The following is a 15583-nucleotide window of genomic DNA, read 5'->3' as shown; positions in this document are numbered from 1 at the left end:
AAAAATGAACTTTTTGGTCTCTCAGCAGATATTCCCAAGTTGATCCTAACACTACAAATTTTAGTGTTCTATTTACAAGTATTTATAGGGTTAAAGGTGGAGGGGATCTTATACATTTAAAGGTGCAGCTTCTTTTGAAGCAGAAGTCAGTCTTACAAATTCACACATAAGAACACACACTTGGTTTACAATGCACAGCAGGTGGGTATTTACACAGACTGAAGACACCAATAAACCCCCTTTAAAGTAACTTCCATAATTCCCAGCCTTTCAGCTAAATCAATTGTAAAGTGACTTCCAACCTTAATTCTACTTATACATCTGATTAGATCAGGAAGCTGTCTCCTGCTGTCAAGATTTGGTTTTAACTTCATTCAAACAATGCCTATAGATCCTCTACCAGCAGGATACTAGCCTCACTTTGGAGTGAAGAATCTAATGTAAGGAAGCCCTGATAGATATGACTGGAAACATCCCAGAATGCAAATATTGATAATTGGGGAAAAACCTCAAAATATACTTGGCCTGCTACCATAACATGCAAAACTGCCCACTCTTTATAAGCATACCCTGCTCTGATTTAAAATGTTTCTGCACTTGCCCAATCTATTAACTTCTAGGAAATCACAGAGCTTTTTATAACAAAGGTGGCATGTGGACTGGGAGAAAAGGGTTTACATCTCATCTGAAGAGCTGGAAACAAAACTCCCAAATTCCTACACATGTGCTAAAGTGACAGAATTTTTTCAAATTTCTTAGGACTCTCCCCGCAGTTATATGTTCCCAAAAAAGCAATTTTAAATGGGGAAATATACAACTTGCTCTGCTATTTTCAAATATAAAGGGTCTTTTCTTGTTTGTTTGTTTTTAATCAACCTGGTCTTGTGATACAGGGTAAAGAGTGGGGACAAGTTTCCCTTTAAGGGATAAGGGTTGGTCTAAATCAGTTTTCCTGAGTTAGCCACTGAAATGACTGAGGATAGGAAAAACCATGCTAGTGAACAATGTGGACAGGTCTATCGTTTTCTCTCCAATACTGAGCCCACATTTCATCACACCAAAGATATAACCAGCCCTCTCTAATCAATGACAGTGAGACACTTTACATGTAATAGGGAAAATGAAATTTGTTCCTAGATTCAAAATCTGTTAATTACAAATAGTCATATTCTCTTGCTGCTTTTCTGACATGGCTAATTGGAATGTCTAATTCAAGAGGCATGAGTTAGATTTTCACATGAAAAGCAAAAGATTGTGAATAAAGGTGATTACACTGATGACATATTTCCTATTTCATTAGGAAATATACATTCATAAAGGTCTTACTTGGATCAGAGGTACAGATAACAATTGTAAATTACTTAATAAATAAATCTTCATGATCCAATTTTGTAATTTTTCTTCATTTTCCAAATTTAATTTTTGGAACTGATAATTAGACCACATCTGTTGAAATAAAGAGTCTGATAAAACTAAGTTTTAAGAATGAGGGCTGGGCAGAGACCGGTTTGGCTCAGTGGTAGAGCGTCGGTCTGCGGACTGAAAGGTCCCAGGTTTGATTCCAGTCAAGGGCATGTACATTGGTTGCGGGCACATCCCCAGTTGGGGGTATGCAGGAGGCACCTGGTCAATGTTTCTCTCTCATCAATGTTTCTAGCTCTCTATCCCTCTCTCCTCCTCTCTGTAAAAAAAATCAATAAAAATATATTAAAAAGAATGAGGGCTGGGAATGGTGACTTTAAGTAACAAAGCTGTATCAAGAGCCTATCTCTTGAAACTTCTGGGGTCTAACATTTAAAAATTAATGGCTACTTTTTTAGATTAAAAATGGGAAATGAAGTATAATTTGCCATTTCTATCTTATATTTGGAATTTCAAACAGGGGATTGGCATGAACTTTTTCTTTTTTGTCTATATGTTTTCTTAAGGAAAATGAATTTTTTCTATTCTACAAACTATCTCCCCCTGCTCCCAGCCCCATCTATATACTCATTATTCAGTCTATTCAATGGGACCAATAACTGTTTATGAAGACATCTAATTGTTTTACAATACTCTAAAACTAACCCTGAAAACTGAATCTCATCCATTTACTCTAACTTCAGTGCTGTTGCTGACAAAAAAAAAAAAGTTACCTTAAGTAAGGCTCAAGGGAAAAAGATTTATAAACTGTGAGTGCAGCATTATTCACTATCCCATCCACTGGAAGCTAGCAAAATGCATTCTGGATCAATAATACAAACTTTCTAACATTAGGAAAGATTTCTACTCTTCATACGGAGAATAATATTCATAAGCAGATTATCTTAGGGGAGCCTGAGAAACCATGACCCACATCACACAAAGAGTCCATGTATTTCATGATCAAAAAGTGCTTTTTCTTGAGAAATATGTCAGGGTTAAAATGGCAATATACAATGTAAAATCACTCCACACTTTCTCAAGTGAAGTACAAAATGGAAAAGGAGCAAAAAGATGGGAGGCTCTGCCCTCTGAACAGGCCTTATGCATGTGACTTTTAAGGGTGTATTAAATTAAAATAGTTTTTAAAGAGTTAACAGTGGGATTTTACACCACTATATATATTCTAAAACCTGAGATTGGACATCAAAGCAATCAACTTTGTACTTATTAGAGCAATTCTGATACTTCCTAAAAATAGAAGACAACTCAAATGAATTAATAACTCCCAGATCAAAACCATTAAATTTCCCCAATCAAAAAGGAGACCAATCACAAACACATTAGGTACTAAGAGTACTGCAGAAAGACTCCTGGCAAATGAGTCATTTTTACATAAGCAAAAGTCACTTTTCTCCTTCCCCTTCTCACCGATCAAGGCCACACTATTTTCAAATGGGTATCTACTGAGAGATCAGTTGTGCATTAGACAAAGTACCATAACTGGGTTAAAATGAAAAAAAATTTACAGTGAAGAATACTTATGTGCATAGCTTACACACTCAAGCGTCTCCTTAATTTTATCCACCTCAAGGCAAGGTAGACGCAAGCAAATTGTCACCTTTTAACACCTTGTGTAGATCATTCTATGCCCCCCTGTAAAGCCAGTCAAGGTCACATTTCACAAAGCATCCTCAGCAACTAGAGTGCCTGAAGTGTGCAGCCGTTTACAGACCACTCAATATGAGGGCATTACTATAACCAGCCTCTTCTGCCCACAACCCTGCATTTTCAGATAAGACAGGATAATTGTTTTGTTTTGAGAAAACTGAAGCTTGAATCTCTTAAAAGACCTGCAATTTATTGCAAAATGACGGGAAGGTTACAAAGGAAGCAGGTTAACGGCTGCCCGGACTGGAGGCCTCACCATCATTTTGCAGTAAATATTATGGAAAGTGACCTGACCAGCAGCCGTGTGTCTCACAGCCACAGTCATTGTACCACCTACATGCCTCCCACAGTAACATAGGGTGTCTGGGTTTTGGTTTGGTATTCGCTTTGATTTTTGGTGCCATCCAGATTTACACTTTGTTCTGTGCAGCACATGCACTGACAACTTCCTTTGCTGATGAGAACTGTAGTTCTACATGACAGGTAGGGACAATAGAAACCAGAAAGGACTTACGGGATATACTCAGAATTTCTTGCTCTTTCAATTCTGTTCCTAAAATTGTGGGCTTTTCACTTCTGTAACTGCAGCAGTTTGAGAAATGAACATTCTACCAATTATTAGGAAATAAATTTTACTTCCCTATTTCTTTGCAATATGACTATTTTGAACATGTCCTTAGCTGCAATGTTTGCCAAAATCAAAAACAAGCCCTAAATCACTGAGTATAGCAGTGGTTGAAAACAAAACATTTTCTGCTTGGATTTAATATAGACTATTTCCTTTAATAAGCAATATCTATATGAGCGAATTCTGAAAGATGGCCCATTAACACCGCCTTGTTTAACAAACCACACATTAAAAGTGTAGTTTCTATCGTCCCTAGTGACTGGAAGGAGGATCAGTGAAATGCTACAATCAATCCACATCCTTCTGTAACCTTCCTGCAGTAGGAAGAGAGGCCATCAACCACCCTGCAGGAGAAACAAACCTTTGAGATTGGTTAAGACTTAAAACCCACCACTATGACATTTACCACTTAATCTTACATAGGCAGGTCAAAAATTTTAATATAAATTACTTTTCCAACACATAGCTTATGCATTCTTTGCTCCTTTTTTTTTTGGAGGATTCTCAAATTGATTATCTAAAGATTTACATATGATATATTACTGTTATATGGTCTAATGACTAAGAAAATTTCTCTGGTAACCAAAGCTGATCCCATATATGGTAGTGTTCTTGGCATATATTCTATATGCCTCAGACCACTTCCACATTCTTTCTATTCAGCTAATTATAGCTTAGTAGCCACTGGTGAGGACTGTGAAGACCCTGTCATTTCTACAGAATAGAAAAGCAAGGCTATTTACTGCAATTCAGCCAAACAAAAGAACAGAAAAAAAAGAGTAAACCAACCCCTTAAAAAGGAGAGGTACCGCACCTTTGCAAAATTGAACTGGCTCACTGCAGCTGAGCAACAGAACCACCAATGAAGCAAGAAAACAAGTTGGTCTATACAGGAATTGTACATGATTTCAAAACAAGTTACAGCGGTCAGCTAATAGCTGCAACCTTAATTTTCATTGCTGCCTCAAAGTTTGAAACTAAACAGTTTCTGCAAACCTAATGCTAGTTTTTCAGCTCCTTTACTAAAACTACTTAGGGATTTGTTCTCCGCAGCAAAGAAATAAAACACTCAAAACACATAGGTAAATACAGCAGGACATCATTGAAAACAGCTGCCTTGTAGTACAAAATACAGTACAAGTATACAGATGTCGTTAAAACATCGAAAATACTATTGCTCCCATACAATTTAGGAAACATTCTTTGCAACGGAGAAAATTTTTTTAAAAAAAGAAAAGCTTTAAAAAAATCTGTTTAAAAACTCTACTGTGGACGATGAGAGTAGAGAAATTGTCTGAAAAGGGCACCAATGTTTGTGGCTCTTCCACTTTTTTTTTTTAAACCTAAGATTAGTAATATTCTGAAACACCGTCTAATTTTTAAAAAAGCCTAATTTTTATATACATAATTATTTCCCTCCCTCTCAGCCACAATGCATGAAAACGACCTTTTTGTATATTACTTATTTCCTAATAAATACAAAAAGATTGTATATATTGAATAATACCAAAATAAGATAATAAAAAGGGTATGCAATAAATTAAAAGGCAGCTCAAATAAAGGGCAGTCATGCAGTTAAAAAAAAACAACCACTAAGATTGTGGAGTGGGGTTATTTGCCTCTTGGTTGAGGTGTTGCACAAAGCATACCTGAAAAACTTTGGAAAGAACATCGCTCCCATTTGATTCAAAGTTACCTAAGTCTATGACATTCAAATACCTTTAATGGGGTGACATTAACTTGATTAGTAAAATCACTTCTACTGAAAATCCATTTAAAATATAGAAGAGGTGATCCTTGAAAACCCCAACTTTTATTCTTGAAAGACAGCTGGATACACTGGCAAAAGCCAGTTTTGTTGAAATTTCAAGATGGTATAAAAATGCTTCCAGGATATAGTCACATATTCACGCTCACTTCGGCTCCGTTCGATGGATTTCAGCTTCCAAAGGGCACACTGCTTGTTAGACACACATCCATCTTTTGCCAACTTTGATTGTGAGGTACTGATACAATGGATCAAGTTTTAAAATTTTTATTTCAAAAGAATAAATGATGCTGGAATTCTGGACCTGAGGATCTTTAGTATTTGAACAAATCCACAGATTAAACTGAAGGTAGAGGAAGACTTCAGTTTTCGTTATTTCCAACTTTTCTGTTAGATGTATATTCCATTAAAGCTCAGGCTTGTGGCCACACTGTTCCTTTCTCAAGTTTTGTGGCTTAAAATCCCGACAACCAGTGGCCAAAACAGCTGAATTAGCCTTAATGCACTGGTTCACCTAGTGGAGCCACAGGGATCTGGCTCTCATTCATACACCTAAGCCATTTCTTGGTAATGACCTCCATGTTTGAGATCAGGGGAACTTCAGTGAGCAGCAACCAATCCACTCAGTTTTTTTCCTTGTGCTTTATGCCCGATTTTTTCTTGTGCATATCTCAGCAACCCCGATGGAAAACTGCTCTTTCATCTTCATTTTTTTTTTTTTTTGCCAACTTTTAAAATATTTTAGCAACCAATTCTAATTCAAGGTTTGACAGCTGAATCCATTTGCATCCTGGAAGACAATTCTGCAAAGACATTGGCCTTGGTCCAGATGTGGTGCAAAACCATCTTAAACAAAATGGATCCAATTTGTTTCTGTATTCCCTGGTGACTTTTTGAATTCGTATTTTGTTCTGTCCATGATTAAAGTTGCATTCCTTTTCATTAGGCCTGTACCCTCAGAACTGGGTAACTGCAAAGGTCTCTCTCTTCTCAAGAATTCCATGAAGATCTAAATCCAAAATGCTGATTTCAATGGAGGTGGAGGAACAGACACTGCAATAGAAGGTCTGGAGAGATCTCTAGGTTCCCAAGTACAACACAAGTTCACAGCTGTTACCACGAGGTCTGGGTAGCTCAGAAGTGTTCCTTGGCCCACGATGTGGAAGGACCTATCCCCCACCAGGGCTATCCTGAGGGGTTTAGGGACCTCGGCTGGGAAACCACAGAAGCTGGGCCTAGTTTGCTCAGGTGAGGAGACGCTGTTCTTGCAGGTTGCTGTCAGCTCCTTGTAACTTTACTGCTTTTTTTTTTTTCTCTAATTGCCCGTGACTGTTCTCTTATGGTTATTTCTCTTAATGGACTACATTATTTTAAATGCTGTTTTCTTCCTGGGGGCCTCCCTAGCTCCCCCACTAGCTCACTGGGGATGAGAAGGAAAGAGAGCTCTTCAGATGAGGGGGGCGGGAGTGGGGTTGGAGGCCCGTAGGGGATGCTGCGCGTTTCAATCCTCGTCCACCTCCTCGCCCTCGGACTCGTCCCCGCCGCCGCTGCCCCCGCCGCGTCGCTCGTAAAGCTTATCCCTCTGGCGCTCCTGGATCTCCTTCATCTCATCCGCATACCGGCAGAAGGCGCCGCCGAACTTGCCCCAGGCCTTGAAGGGGACGGTGATGGCGTTGCGGTAGGACGGCTTCACCTCGCTCACGCGCAGGAACACGCCGTACTTGTTGCAGCCCACGTCGAAGAAGAAGCGCTTCGAGTCCACCGTGATGGAGGTGCCCTCCGGGAGCTCCCCGTACTGGCCGCCGCCGGGGCCGCCCGCGCCGCCGCCCGCGCCGCCCGCCAGCTCGTCGTCGTCGCCGCCGTAGTCGTCGATGAGCTTGGCCAGCGCGTCGCGGAACTCGATGAGGCCCTGCGCGGGCAGCGCGATCGTCTGGCCGCTCTGCAGGCCGCCGGGCGCCGGGCCGCCGCCGCGCGTCACGGTCTGGCGGATGCGCAGGAAGCGGCCGCGCTGGTTCTCCTTGAGGTCCAGGTAGTACTTGCGGTTCTCGCGCACCAGGAACTCGCTCTTGAGCGCGCGCCGCGGCCCGCCGCCCTCCTCGGCCGCCGCCGCCGCCGCCACCTGCTCGGGGCTGCTGGGGCCCAGCTGCGCGTAGTGCTCGATGAAGTCGCCCAGGTAGTCGCGGAACTCGGCGGCCACGGCCATGGACAGCGTGAGGCGGCTCTTGGAGCCGCCCGCGCCCACCTCGGCGATCTTGAGGAAGCGGCCCTTGGCGTTCTGCTTCACGTCCAGGTAGAAGCGCTTGTTCTGGATGTCCAGCCGCTTGGACGCCAGCTCCTGCGTCTCCTGCTCGCCGCCGCCGCGGGACGCGGGCTGGAAGCCGCCGGGCCCGCCGCCGCCGCCGCTGCCGCCGCCGCCGCGCTCGCTGCCGCTGTCGCCGTCCGCCATCTTCTCGGCCGCCGCGCCCTGGCCGCCGCCGCCGCCGCCGCCGCGCCCTGGCCGCCGCCCGCGGCCCGCCGCGCTCGCGCCCCTGCGCTCCGCCCTGCGGCTCGCTCTCCGCGGCCCCCGGCCTCGCCGCCGGCCCGCTCACTCTCTCCGGCCGCTCATCGCCGGCCGCCGCCCCCCACCGCCCCCGCGCCCCGCCCCGCCACTTCCGCCTCGTCCGCGCTGGCTTCCGGCGCGCGCGCGCCTGACGCCGCCCGCCACGCCCACCGTGTCCTCGCGGCCGGAAGCGCCGCGCGCGCGCCGCGGCGGCGGCGGCGGGGCGCGGAGAAGTGACGTAACGAGAGGCGAGGGCCGGGACCGTGAAGGTGAGGGACCGTCCCGAGTGGCACGGCTGGCACGTTCGGGCCCGGACTCGCGGCGTGTGCGCTCCGGTGAGCGCGCGAGTTTGGACAAATGGGCGGCCGGGGGCTCGTCTGCGCTGCGCCCGCCGCCAATCCGGGCCCGCCCGCCGGGAACCGCCCGCGGGGACTGGTGACGGGGACGCCGCTCTGGTCCCCGGAGCCCTCGCACCCGGGACGTCCGTGGGAGCGTAGCGTCACCTGGACGCAGGGAAACAGGGCCCGGGCCTGCGCCGGGAGGGACCCCATGTTGGCGCAGAAGGACCCACGCTGCGTGCGGCGCGCGGCCCGGCTCTGCACCCCACGCCAGCCTGAGAGCGCGGGCAGAGCACTGAGCCTGCCTCCCTCCGGTTAGATGGGGAGAATCGTGCCAGTCTCCGGGGTGGGTGTAAGAGCTACTTGGGGTGCAGTTTGTGGCAGAGAAGGTGACCTGCCCCGGAACCCGTGGCTGCTCCCCCTCCCCTGGGTGGGAGGCGCCCCCTGCTTCCTTCTCTTCTCCTCCTGGTGGCTCACCCCGGGCCGCGCACTGGATTGCATTCCTTTCTTTTTCTCAAGTAAATCCTTCTTGGTGATGGAATTCCTAGTGGACTGTGTTTTGTAGTCGATAAACGAAACAAAGTATATAAAACACGCAAACTGCCACAAAGGAAGCGCTAAGTATTAGTCGCCGCGGCTGCTGTTTCATAAAGAAGACCCAGTTCACGAGCGGGAGGGTGTGAGAGGTGCCTCCTCAAACCGTGTCATGACATCGCACAAGACCCGTCTCGGGTGGAAAAACATGCACATTCAGACAAAGTTAGAATAGTAGCTCCCAGCGACACACCCAGGATCCAGGGGAGACAAAAGTCTGGGGCCCTGGACATGCCAGTCTCGGCGAGGATTTGCATTTTGAACCCCTTGGGAAGGAATGTGACCTCAGGCATCGCCCACCTTCCTGGAAGATGCCCACACAGCCAACCAAACCCTTCCCTCATGGGGACCCCAACATGGGAAGGATGCTCTGTCCCCCTGTTCCTTTATTTTACTTTTTAAATATATTTTATTTATTTTTTTACAGAAAGGGATAGAGTTAGAAACATCAGCTGCCTCCCGAACACTCCCCACTGGGGATGTGCCCACAACTCAGGCACATGCCCCTGACTGGAATCGGACCTGGGACCCTTGAATCTGCAGACCGGCACTCCATCCACTGAGCCACACCGGCTAGGGCCCCCTGTTCATACCTTACCAGTTTGGTTTTCACAGTCAAGTTCTAAGGTAGAGTTAGAGTCACTGTGTGAAGATGAGTGAACAGAGGCCTCCTTTAAGTTGGAATGGGGAGAGCCGGTGGGGAGATCTTACACTACCATCCATCAGTTACCCTGAACCGGAAGATACCACCTCCATCTCCAACAGGAAGGAGGGGGGCTCCTCACCAGCCATGGTTACTGCTCAGCAGATGGAAGGCCACTACACTCCGAACTCCCGTTTCCACCAGTGCATTCTTCTTCTTTATTTTTTTTTTAAATATATTTTATTGATTTTTTTACAGAGAGGAAGGGAGACGGATAGAGAGTTAGAAACATCAATGAGAGAGAAACATCAATCAGCTGCCTCCTGCACACCCCCCACTGGGGATGTGCCCACAACCAAGGTCCATGCCCTTGACCAGAATCGAACCCGAGACCCTTGAGTCTACAGGCCAATGCTGTATCCACTAAGCCAAACCGGTTAGGGCCCACCAGTGCATTCTTTACAGCAGCCCCTCGGCACACCCACCACCCACCGCGCCTCAGAGGATGGTCCTTTCCTCTGCTCTCCAGGTTTAACCCTGGTTCACCTGCCATCGGACTGCATACCCACGTTTGTTCCCAATAAACCCATTTGCTGGCGAAATAGCTGGCGGTTTGTTTAAGGTCAACAATTGCTTTGTTTCCGTTGAAGTTTCGTTCTTTCCTTGTACACTTAGGATCTAATACCCTCCCGTAATACTCAATAATCTAATAATGTGGTGTGTTTTTTTTCAGAACTTTTAGTTTGGTTTTGGAAATATATGTGATTATATCATGTATTTATATTTTATATTTAACTCTAATTTTGCTGGGATGTATTTTGGTGTGTGTGGTATGAACTGAAGAATCTAAAACATTTCTTTCAAAGGACCAATTGTCCCAGTACTATTTATCGGGTAACCCTCCCCAAGGACAGATCTCAACAGGTGGAGATGGATGTAGCTTATTTGGGGCAGAGGGAACATTTGTTCCCAGATGGCTGGAAGTCTAGTTTGGCTGGAGCCCGGGATCTGTGAGGGGAGGGGGTGCTGAACAGCAGAGTGGAAGGTGGCTAGACGGGCTGGGGGCGGCGAGGGGGCTGATTTGTAGGTGGGAGGGAGCTGGGACTGGAGCCAAGGGGGAGCCCCTGGAGCTGTGTACGTGGAGTGCGATGCCTCCCTTGTGTTCCCAGGAGGTGACCTTGACCCAGGACAGCGAGGGTGCGCTCAGGGAGGAGGCAGGACTGGAAGTGGCTGGCGGAGAGAGGGAAGGAGAATGTGGGGTTCAGGGGTCAAGGAGAAGAGTCAAGATTTAAAAACCCAACATGGGGATAAGAGACAGGATGCTGTGAGTGTCCAGCCCCCAAGGCTGTTCAAGAAAGATGAGTTGTTTTTTTTAATGCGTTTTTTAAAATTTTTTTATTGATTTCAGAGAGGAAGAAAGAGGAAAAGAGAGAGAGAGAAACATCCACAATGAGAGAGCATCATTGATTGGCTGCCTCCTGCACACCTGCCCCTGGGGATCGAGCCCACAACACAGTCCTGTGCCCTGACCGAGAATCGAACTGTGACCACCTCCTTCATAGGCCAGCACTCAACCACTGAGCTATGCTGGTCGGGCCAGTATGAGTTCTTATTGGAGATGGTGGTAGGGAACTCTGAATTGAGACCGTAGAGGGCCCGATGCTGCGAATGTGATGTGCCCCCCGCCCGCAAAAGTCACAATAAACTATACACTACAGAAGGAGCTGCTTTGATGCATTTTTGGAATATTAAAAATTTTCCCTGGAAGTACATTCCTTCTCGGTGGCCTTAAGCACCTGTTGTGGCCGCCTTGTGGCAAATCCGGCATGAATAGGGCCTCTCAGTGCCGGCATCTTAAATCTGAGGAGCTGGCTGGATGCCCAGGGGAGACATCCAAGCAGCTGTGGACCCAGACAAGTGCAGGGCCAGCAGCCGAGATGTAGGCTTGGGAGCTGCTAGCAGACGGGGTGGGCTGGACATCCACTCCCAAGAGCCGCATAGAGAAGTCGGGGGCAGGCGAATGGGACGGCCGAGGGGTCTGATGTTATGGTCGGCGCTGAGCCTGCACGGACCCTTCCCTCATGCCCTGGGAAGGTGCTGGGAGACTGCAGCCCAAGACTCCCCTTCTTTTCATGGAAGGGAGAGGGAGAGGAAGAGGGAGAAACATCAGTGCTGAGAGAATCACCGATGGGCTGGCTGCCTCTCGCATGCCCCACACCGGGGATCCAGCCATGACATCCCGGAGGGAGGTGTGCGATGCTCGGGGCACAGCCTTAGCCTGAACCGTGTCACTCCCGAGTGTGTGGGCTCCAGGTCCTGTGAAGACCCGGGTTGAGGGGGCAGCAGCCAGGTAAAAGCCTCGTCTGTCTCTGGGGGATGTTTGTTGGAAGAGAGAGTTGAAACCCCAATCCAACAAACAGAAACAGAACTGTTGGAAAGTGTGTCAGCTGCACGGTAAACAGGCCTGAGGAGGCCATACCTGGGGTCCCTCCAGCCTGCACAGCAGGGGGCTGTCCCTAGCCCAGGGCCCCTCCCCCCAGTTGCCCTCTGCTCTGCAGGCCCAGCTGTGCTCACAAGGCCTCCAGGCAGGCTCTGCTCTCAGCTGCTGCGGGAACAGGTGTGCCCTTTACACCCGCCCCGAGGTCACCCTGGTTTCCCCGTGGAGCCGGACAATGGCCATCTGTTCCGACTTCTCATTTCATCGAGAAAATCCCGGAATGTTGTCCTTCCTCCGACACTTCCTGGGGACTGGGCTCTGCCTCCCCCTCTCCTTCCAGAAGGCGTCTGGCTCAGACACCGCCCCACCTGCCTCCCCGTCTGCTCCTCGCCCAGTTAGACCCAGCCCTCCCACAGGCTGGCGCCGGCAAAGCAAGGCCTGTGACCTGGGATGGTGTCCTCGGTCATGACCTTTACCTGAAGGAATTCCCGGGATCTGTTCGGTTAATCCTCATCTAAGGATATTTCCCGTAGATTTTTAGAGAGAGTGGAAGGGAGATAGAGAGAGACACATCAATGTGAGAGACACATCAATTGATTGCCTCCCACACACACCCCACCTAGGGCAGGGATCAAACCTGTAACCAAGGTATGTGCCCTTGACCAGGAACTGAACCCAGGATTCTTTGGTGTGTGGGCTGATGCTCTAACCACTGAGCCATGCCAACAGGGCCCCTCAGCCCTGTGTGAACCACCCCTGGTCCACAGCCTCTCCAGCCCTGGGTTTTAGCCTGGGACGGCGGAAGGCGCGGTTTCTCTGCTGCCCTGGTACACGCACACGCACACACCCTCAACCTCGCCCCCACCTCACCACGTGGGCCACAGGGTTTCCTTGGCAGGGAACACCAGCCCACGCTCTCTCCCTGCTCCTGATGGGCGAGGAATTCTTCCCACAATCCTCTGTGCCTGTGCTCCTGCCTTGGTCCCTTCCCGCTGCCACCACTGGGTCCCGCTGGCCCCGCAGGCCTTGCCCCTAAGCAGTGATGGTCTGAGCTGTAACCGCTGTGTGATGACCCGTGCCCTGGTCGTGGTGACCCTGAGATTCCCTGCCTCCAGCCGCTGGCTGTCCTGCCCGCCTCCCTCAGACCCCGCGCGGTGAGACCCGTGCGGCTCCCTCCAGCCTGGGCACCGGCTGTCCCCACCGTGGGAGGCTCAGCCGTGCCATCTGCTCCCCAGCCCACCGGCCAAGCATGAATTTACCCAGGAATGGAGCCCCACATGGAGGGGTTTATCATTGGTGTTTGTAGAGGAGGCTTTTTGGGAAACATTTATGGAAATACTTTTAAATATTTTATTGATTTCAGAGAGGAAGCGAGAGGGGGATCCCCGAGAGACAGAAGCTTCACTGATGAGAGAGAATCATGGGGCGGCGGCCTCCTGCACGATCCCACTGGGGAGGAGCCCACAACCCGGGCATGTGCCCCGGTGGGGAGTCAGACTGGGACCTCCTGGCTCTCAGGTGGATGCTCAGCCAGAGCCACCTGGCCGGCGCGAGCTATGTTGCCACATGGGTGTGTCAGAGCTCCATGTGTCAGGACACCTGCGTGTGGGGACAGTGTGAGCTGGTGGTCGGGGCTGAGGGTGCTCTTGGGGGGCTCACCTCCCCATCTCCCGGGGTCTCAGGGCAGAGGGTCGGCTGAGCCCCGTTTTCCTCAGTTGAGAATGAGAGTGTGGCCTGGGAGGTGAGCTGTGAGGTCAGAGGAGGGGCGTCAGGGCTGTGGCGCTGGGGACACAGGCCTGTCTGCTGTGGGCAGGGCCGCACTCTGGCGGAAAGTCCGGTGGGGAAGGCAGGGCAGTGCCCCTCAGTCACTCTCTCTCCGGCCCTGGATGGTCACTCCTTTCCCTGTCAGGTCCCAAGTGCTTCCGAGCACCAGCTAAGTGGGGGGTTCTGGAAGGTCCGGGAGAGCTTCAGTGGGAGCCCAGAGGGGCCGGCCGCCTCGGTGCCGGGCTCCATTCGGGCGGGGTGCCACCGGAGGGGTGTGCACAAGGCCACCCCCCCCCCCTCACTCACTCACGCGCGCGCGCGCTGCCCAGGCTGCACTGCAGGGCGGGGTCCAGCCTGGGCGGTGCAGGTTGAGAAGCAGGAGGCCAGGGGCCGGCAGCAGCGTCTTGCCTGCCCCCTGGTGGCCAGTCCTGAGCCTTGCGTGGCACAAGAAGCGCCAGGCAAGGCCAAGGGGATGCCAGGGGGAAAGACGGAGGGTGTGCGAGCGGGAGACCCCCAGGTGAACGGTGGCATCAGCACCTTCACGGGCGGGGTGCTGGGCGAGACGTTTGTCAGGAGCCCCTGTGGCACGTTTAAGGTCCGAGGTATCACCGATGTCTATTTCATGCCGCAGTGGAAGTCTGTGAACGGCACCAAGCCTGGCTCGATGTGGAAGGACGCATTTGGGGGGAATGCGCGGTCACCGTGCGGGCGGCGGAGGGAGGGGAGGGAGCGGCCGGATGGCAGGTTGGAGGTGGCTCTGGGGGGGAGGGTACGGGCGTTCACTGTGCAGGTTTGAGTTTTCACAACAAAATGCTGGGGAAGGGCTTCGCGAGGAGCTGCCTTCAGGTGGGCACGGCGAGGGTGAGAGATGAGATAGAGTGGGCCGGGGAAGGAGTGCAGATGGGGAAGGCTGTTCTGGAGCTCAGGTTCTCCGGATTGGAACTCTCAGGGACTAGGGAGGAGGCAGCTGCTGGTTAAGAGGGTCTGAAGAGTTGAGGAAGATCAGAGTGAGAAGGGAAATGGCTAGCCACTTGTGAATTCATTTGCCGGAGACCACAGGAGCCACATTAGGCGGAGAGCACAGGGGAAGGCGGGCGCGGTTAGAATTCTCAGACCAGTATGAAAGGTGAAATAGAGAGGGCCGGAGGCCCTCGAATGCCAGGACACAGAAGAGAGCGAGGGCCGGGGTACAAGCACTGTTGTGTGTGTGGGTGTGTGTGTGTGTGTGTAATTTTTAAAAAATATTTTTTATTGATGTTTTACAAAGAGGAAGAGAGAGTTAGAATCATCCATCAGCTGCCTCCTACACACCCCCCACTGGGGATATGCCCGCAACCAAGGTACATGCCCTTGACCAAAATTGAACCCGGGACCTTTCAGTCCGCAGACCGAAGCTCTACCTCTGAGCCAAACCGGTTTCAGCGGGTACAAACACTTTTTAAGGGGAGAATAGGGGATGGGGCTTAGGGTATTTGGCAGGTGCTGATTGGTGGATCAGAGCTCAGGAATGTCTGGCTACAGGTAGGGTTTATGTCTGTCCATCAACTGGAGGAAAGGAGGATCTATCTGAGGGAGGTGGCCTCTTTCCCTGGGTTTGGGGTTCGGCCCGGGGTTGGGGGTGGGCGTGTTGAGCATGAACAGGGAAGCTGAGTCTGGCAGGGGCGCTCCTAAGTCCCCTGTCCCCACGGAGCTCCGGAGATGGACACACTGGTGCCCACCGTCCCAGGATGTGCCCGGGTGGTGGACACGGGAGGCCTGGCTTTCGCAGGACAAGGTCCCACTGCTGCTCCGTGTGCCCGG

The 15583-nt window shown here is 50.2% G+C and overlaps 1 protein-coding gene across 1 annotated transcript; it reads right to left on the bottom strand.

The window, feature by feature from the left end:
* Positions 1-5497: 5497 nt before the first annotated feature.
* On the bottom strand, positions 5498-7982 carry PURB (purine rich element binding protein B). Its single transcript, XM_036440142.2, has one exon. It carries the CDS (start codon positions 7912-7914, stop codon positions 6970-6972), a length of 945 nt encoding a protein of 314 aa, XP_036296035.1. The 5' UTR covers positions 7915-7982; the 3' UTR covers positions 5498-6969.
* Between the last annotated feature and the right edge of the window lie 7601 nt (positions 7983-15583).

This window comes from Pipistrellus kuhlii, unplaced genomic scaffold (assembly GCF_014108245.1).
Source record: "Pipistrellus kuhlii isolate mPipKuh1 unplaced genomic scaffold, mPipKuh1.p scaffold_m20_p_160, whole genome shotgun sequence".
In the NCBI taxonomy this organism is placed as follows: Eukaryota; Metazoa; Chordata; class Mammalia; order Chiroptera; family Vespertilionidae; genus Pipistrellus; species Pipistrellus kuhlii.
This window is presented reverse-complemented; position numbering and strand designations above follow the sequence as displayed.

Coding starts and splice junctions, on each gene's coding strand:
- PURB (XM_036440142.2), bottom strand. CDS start 7,914: ATGGCGGACGGCGACAGCGGCAGCGAGCGCGGCGGCGGCGGCAGCGGC.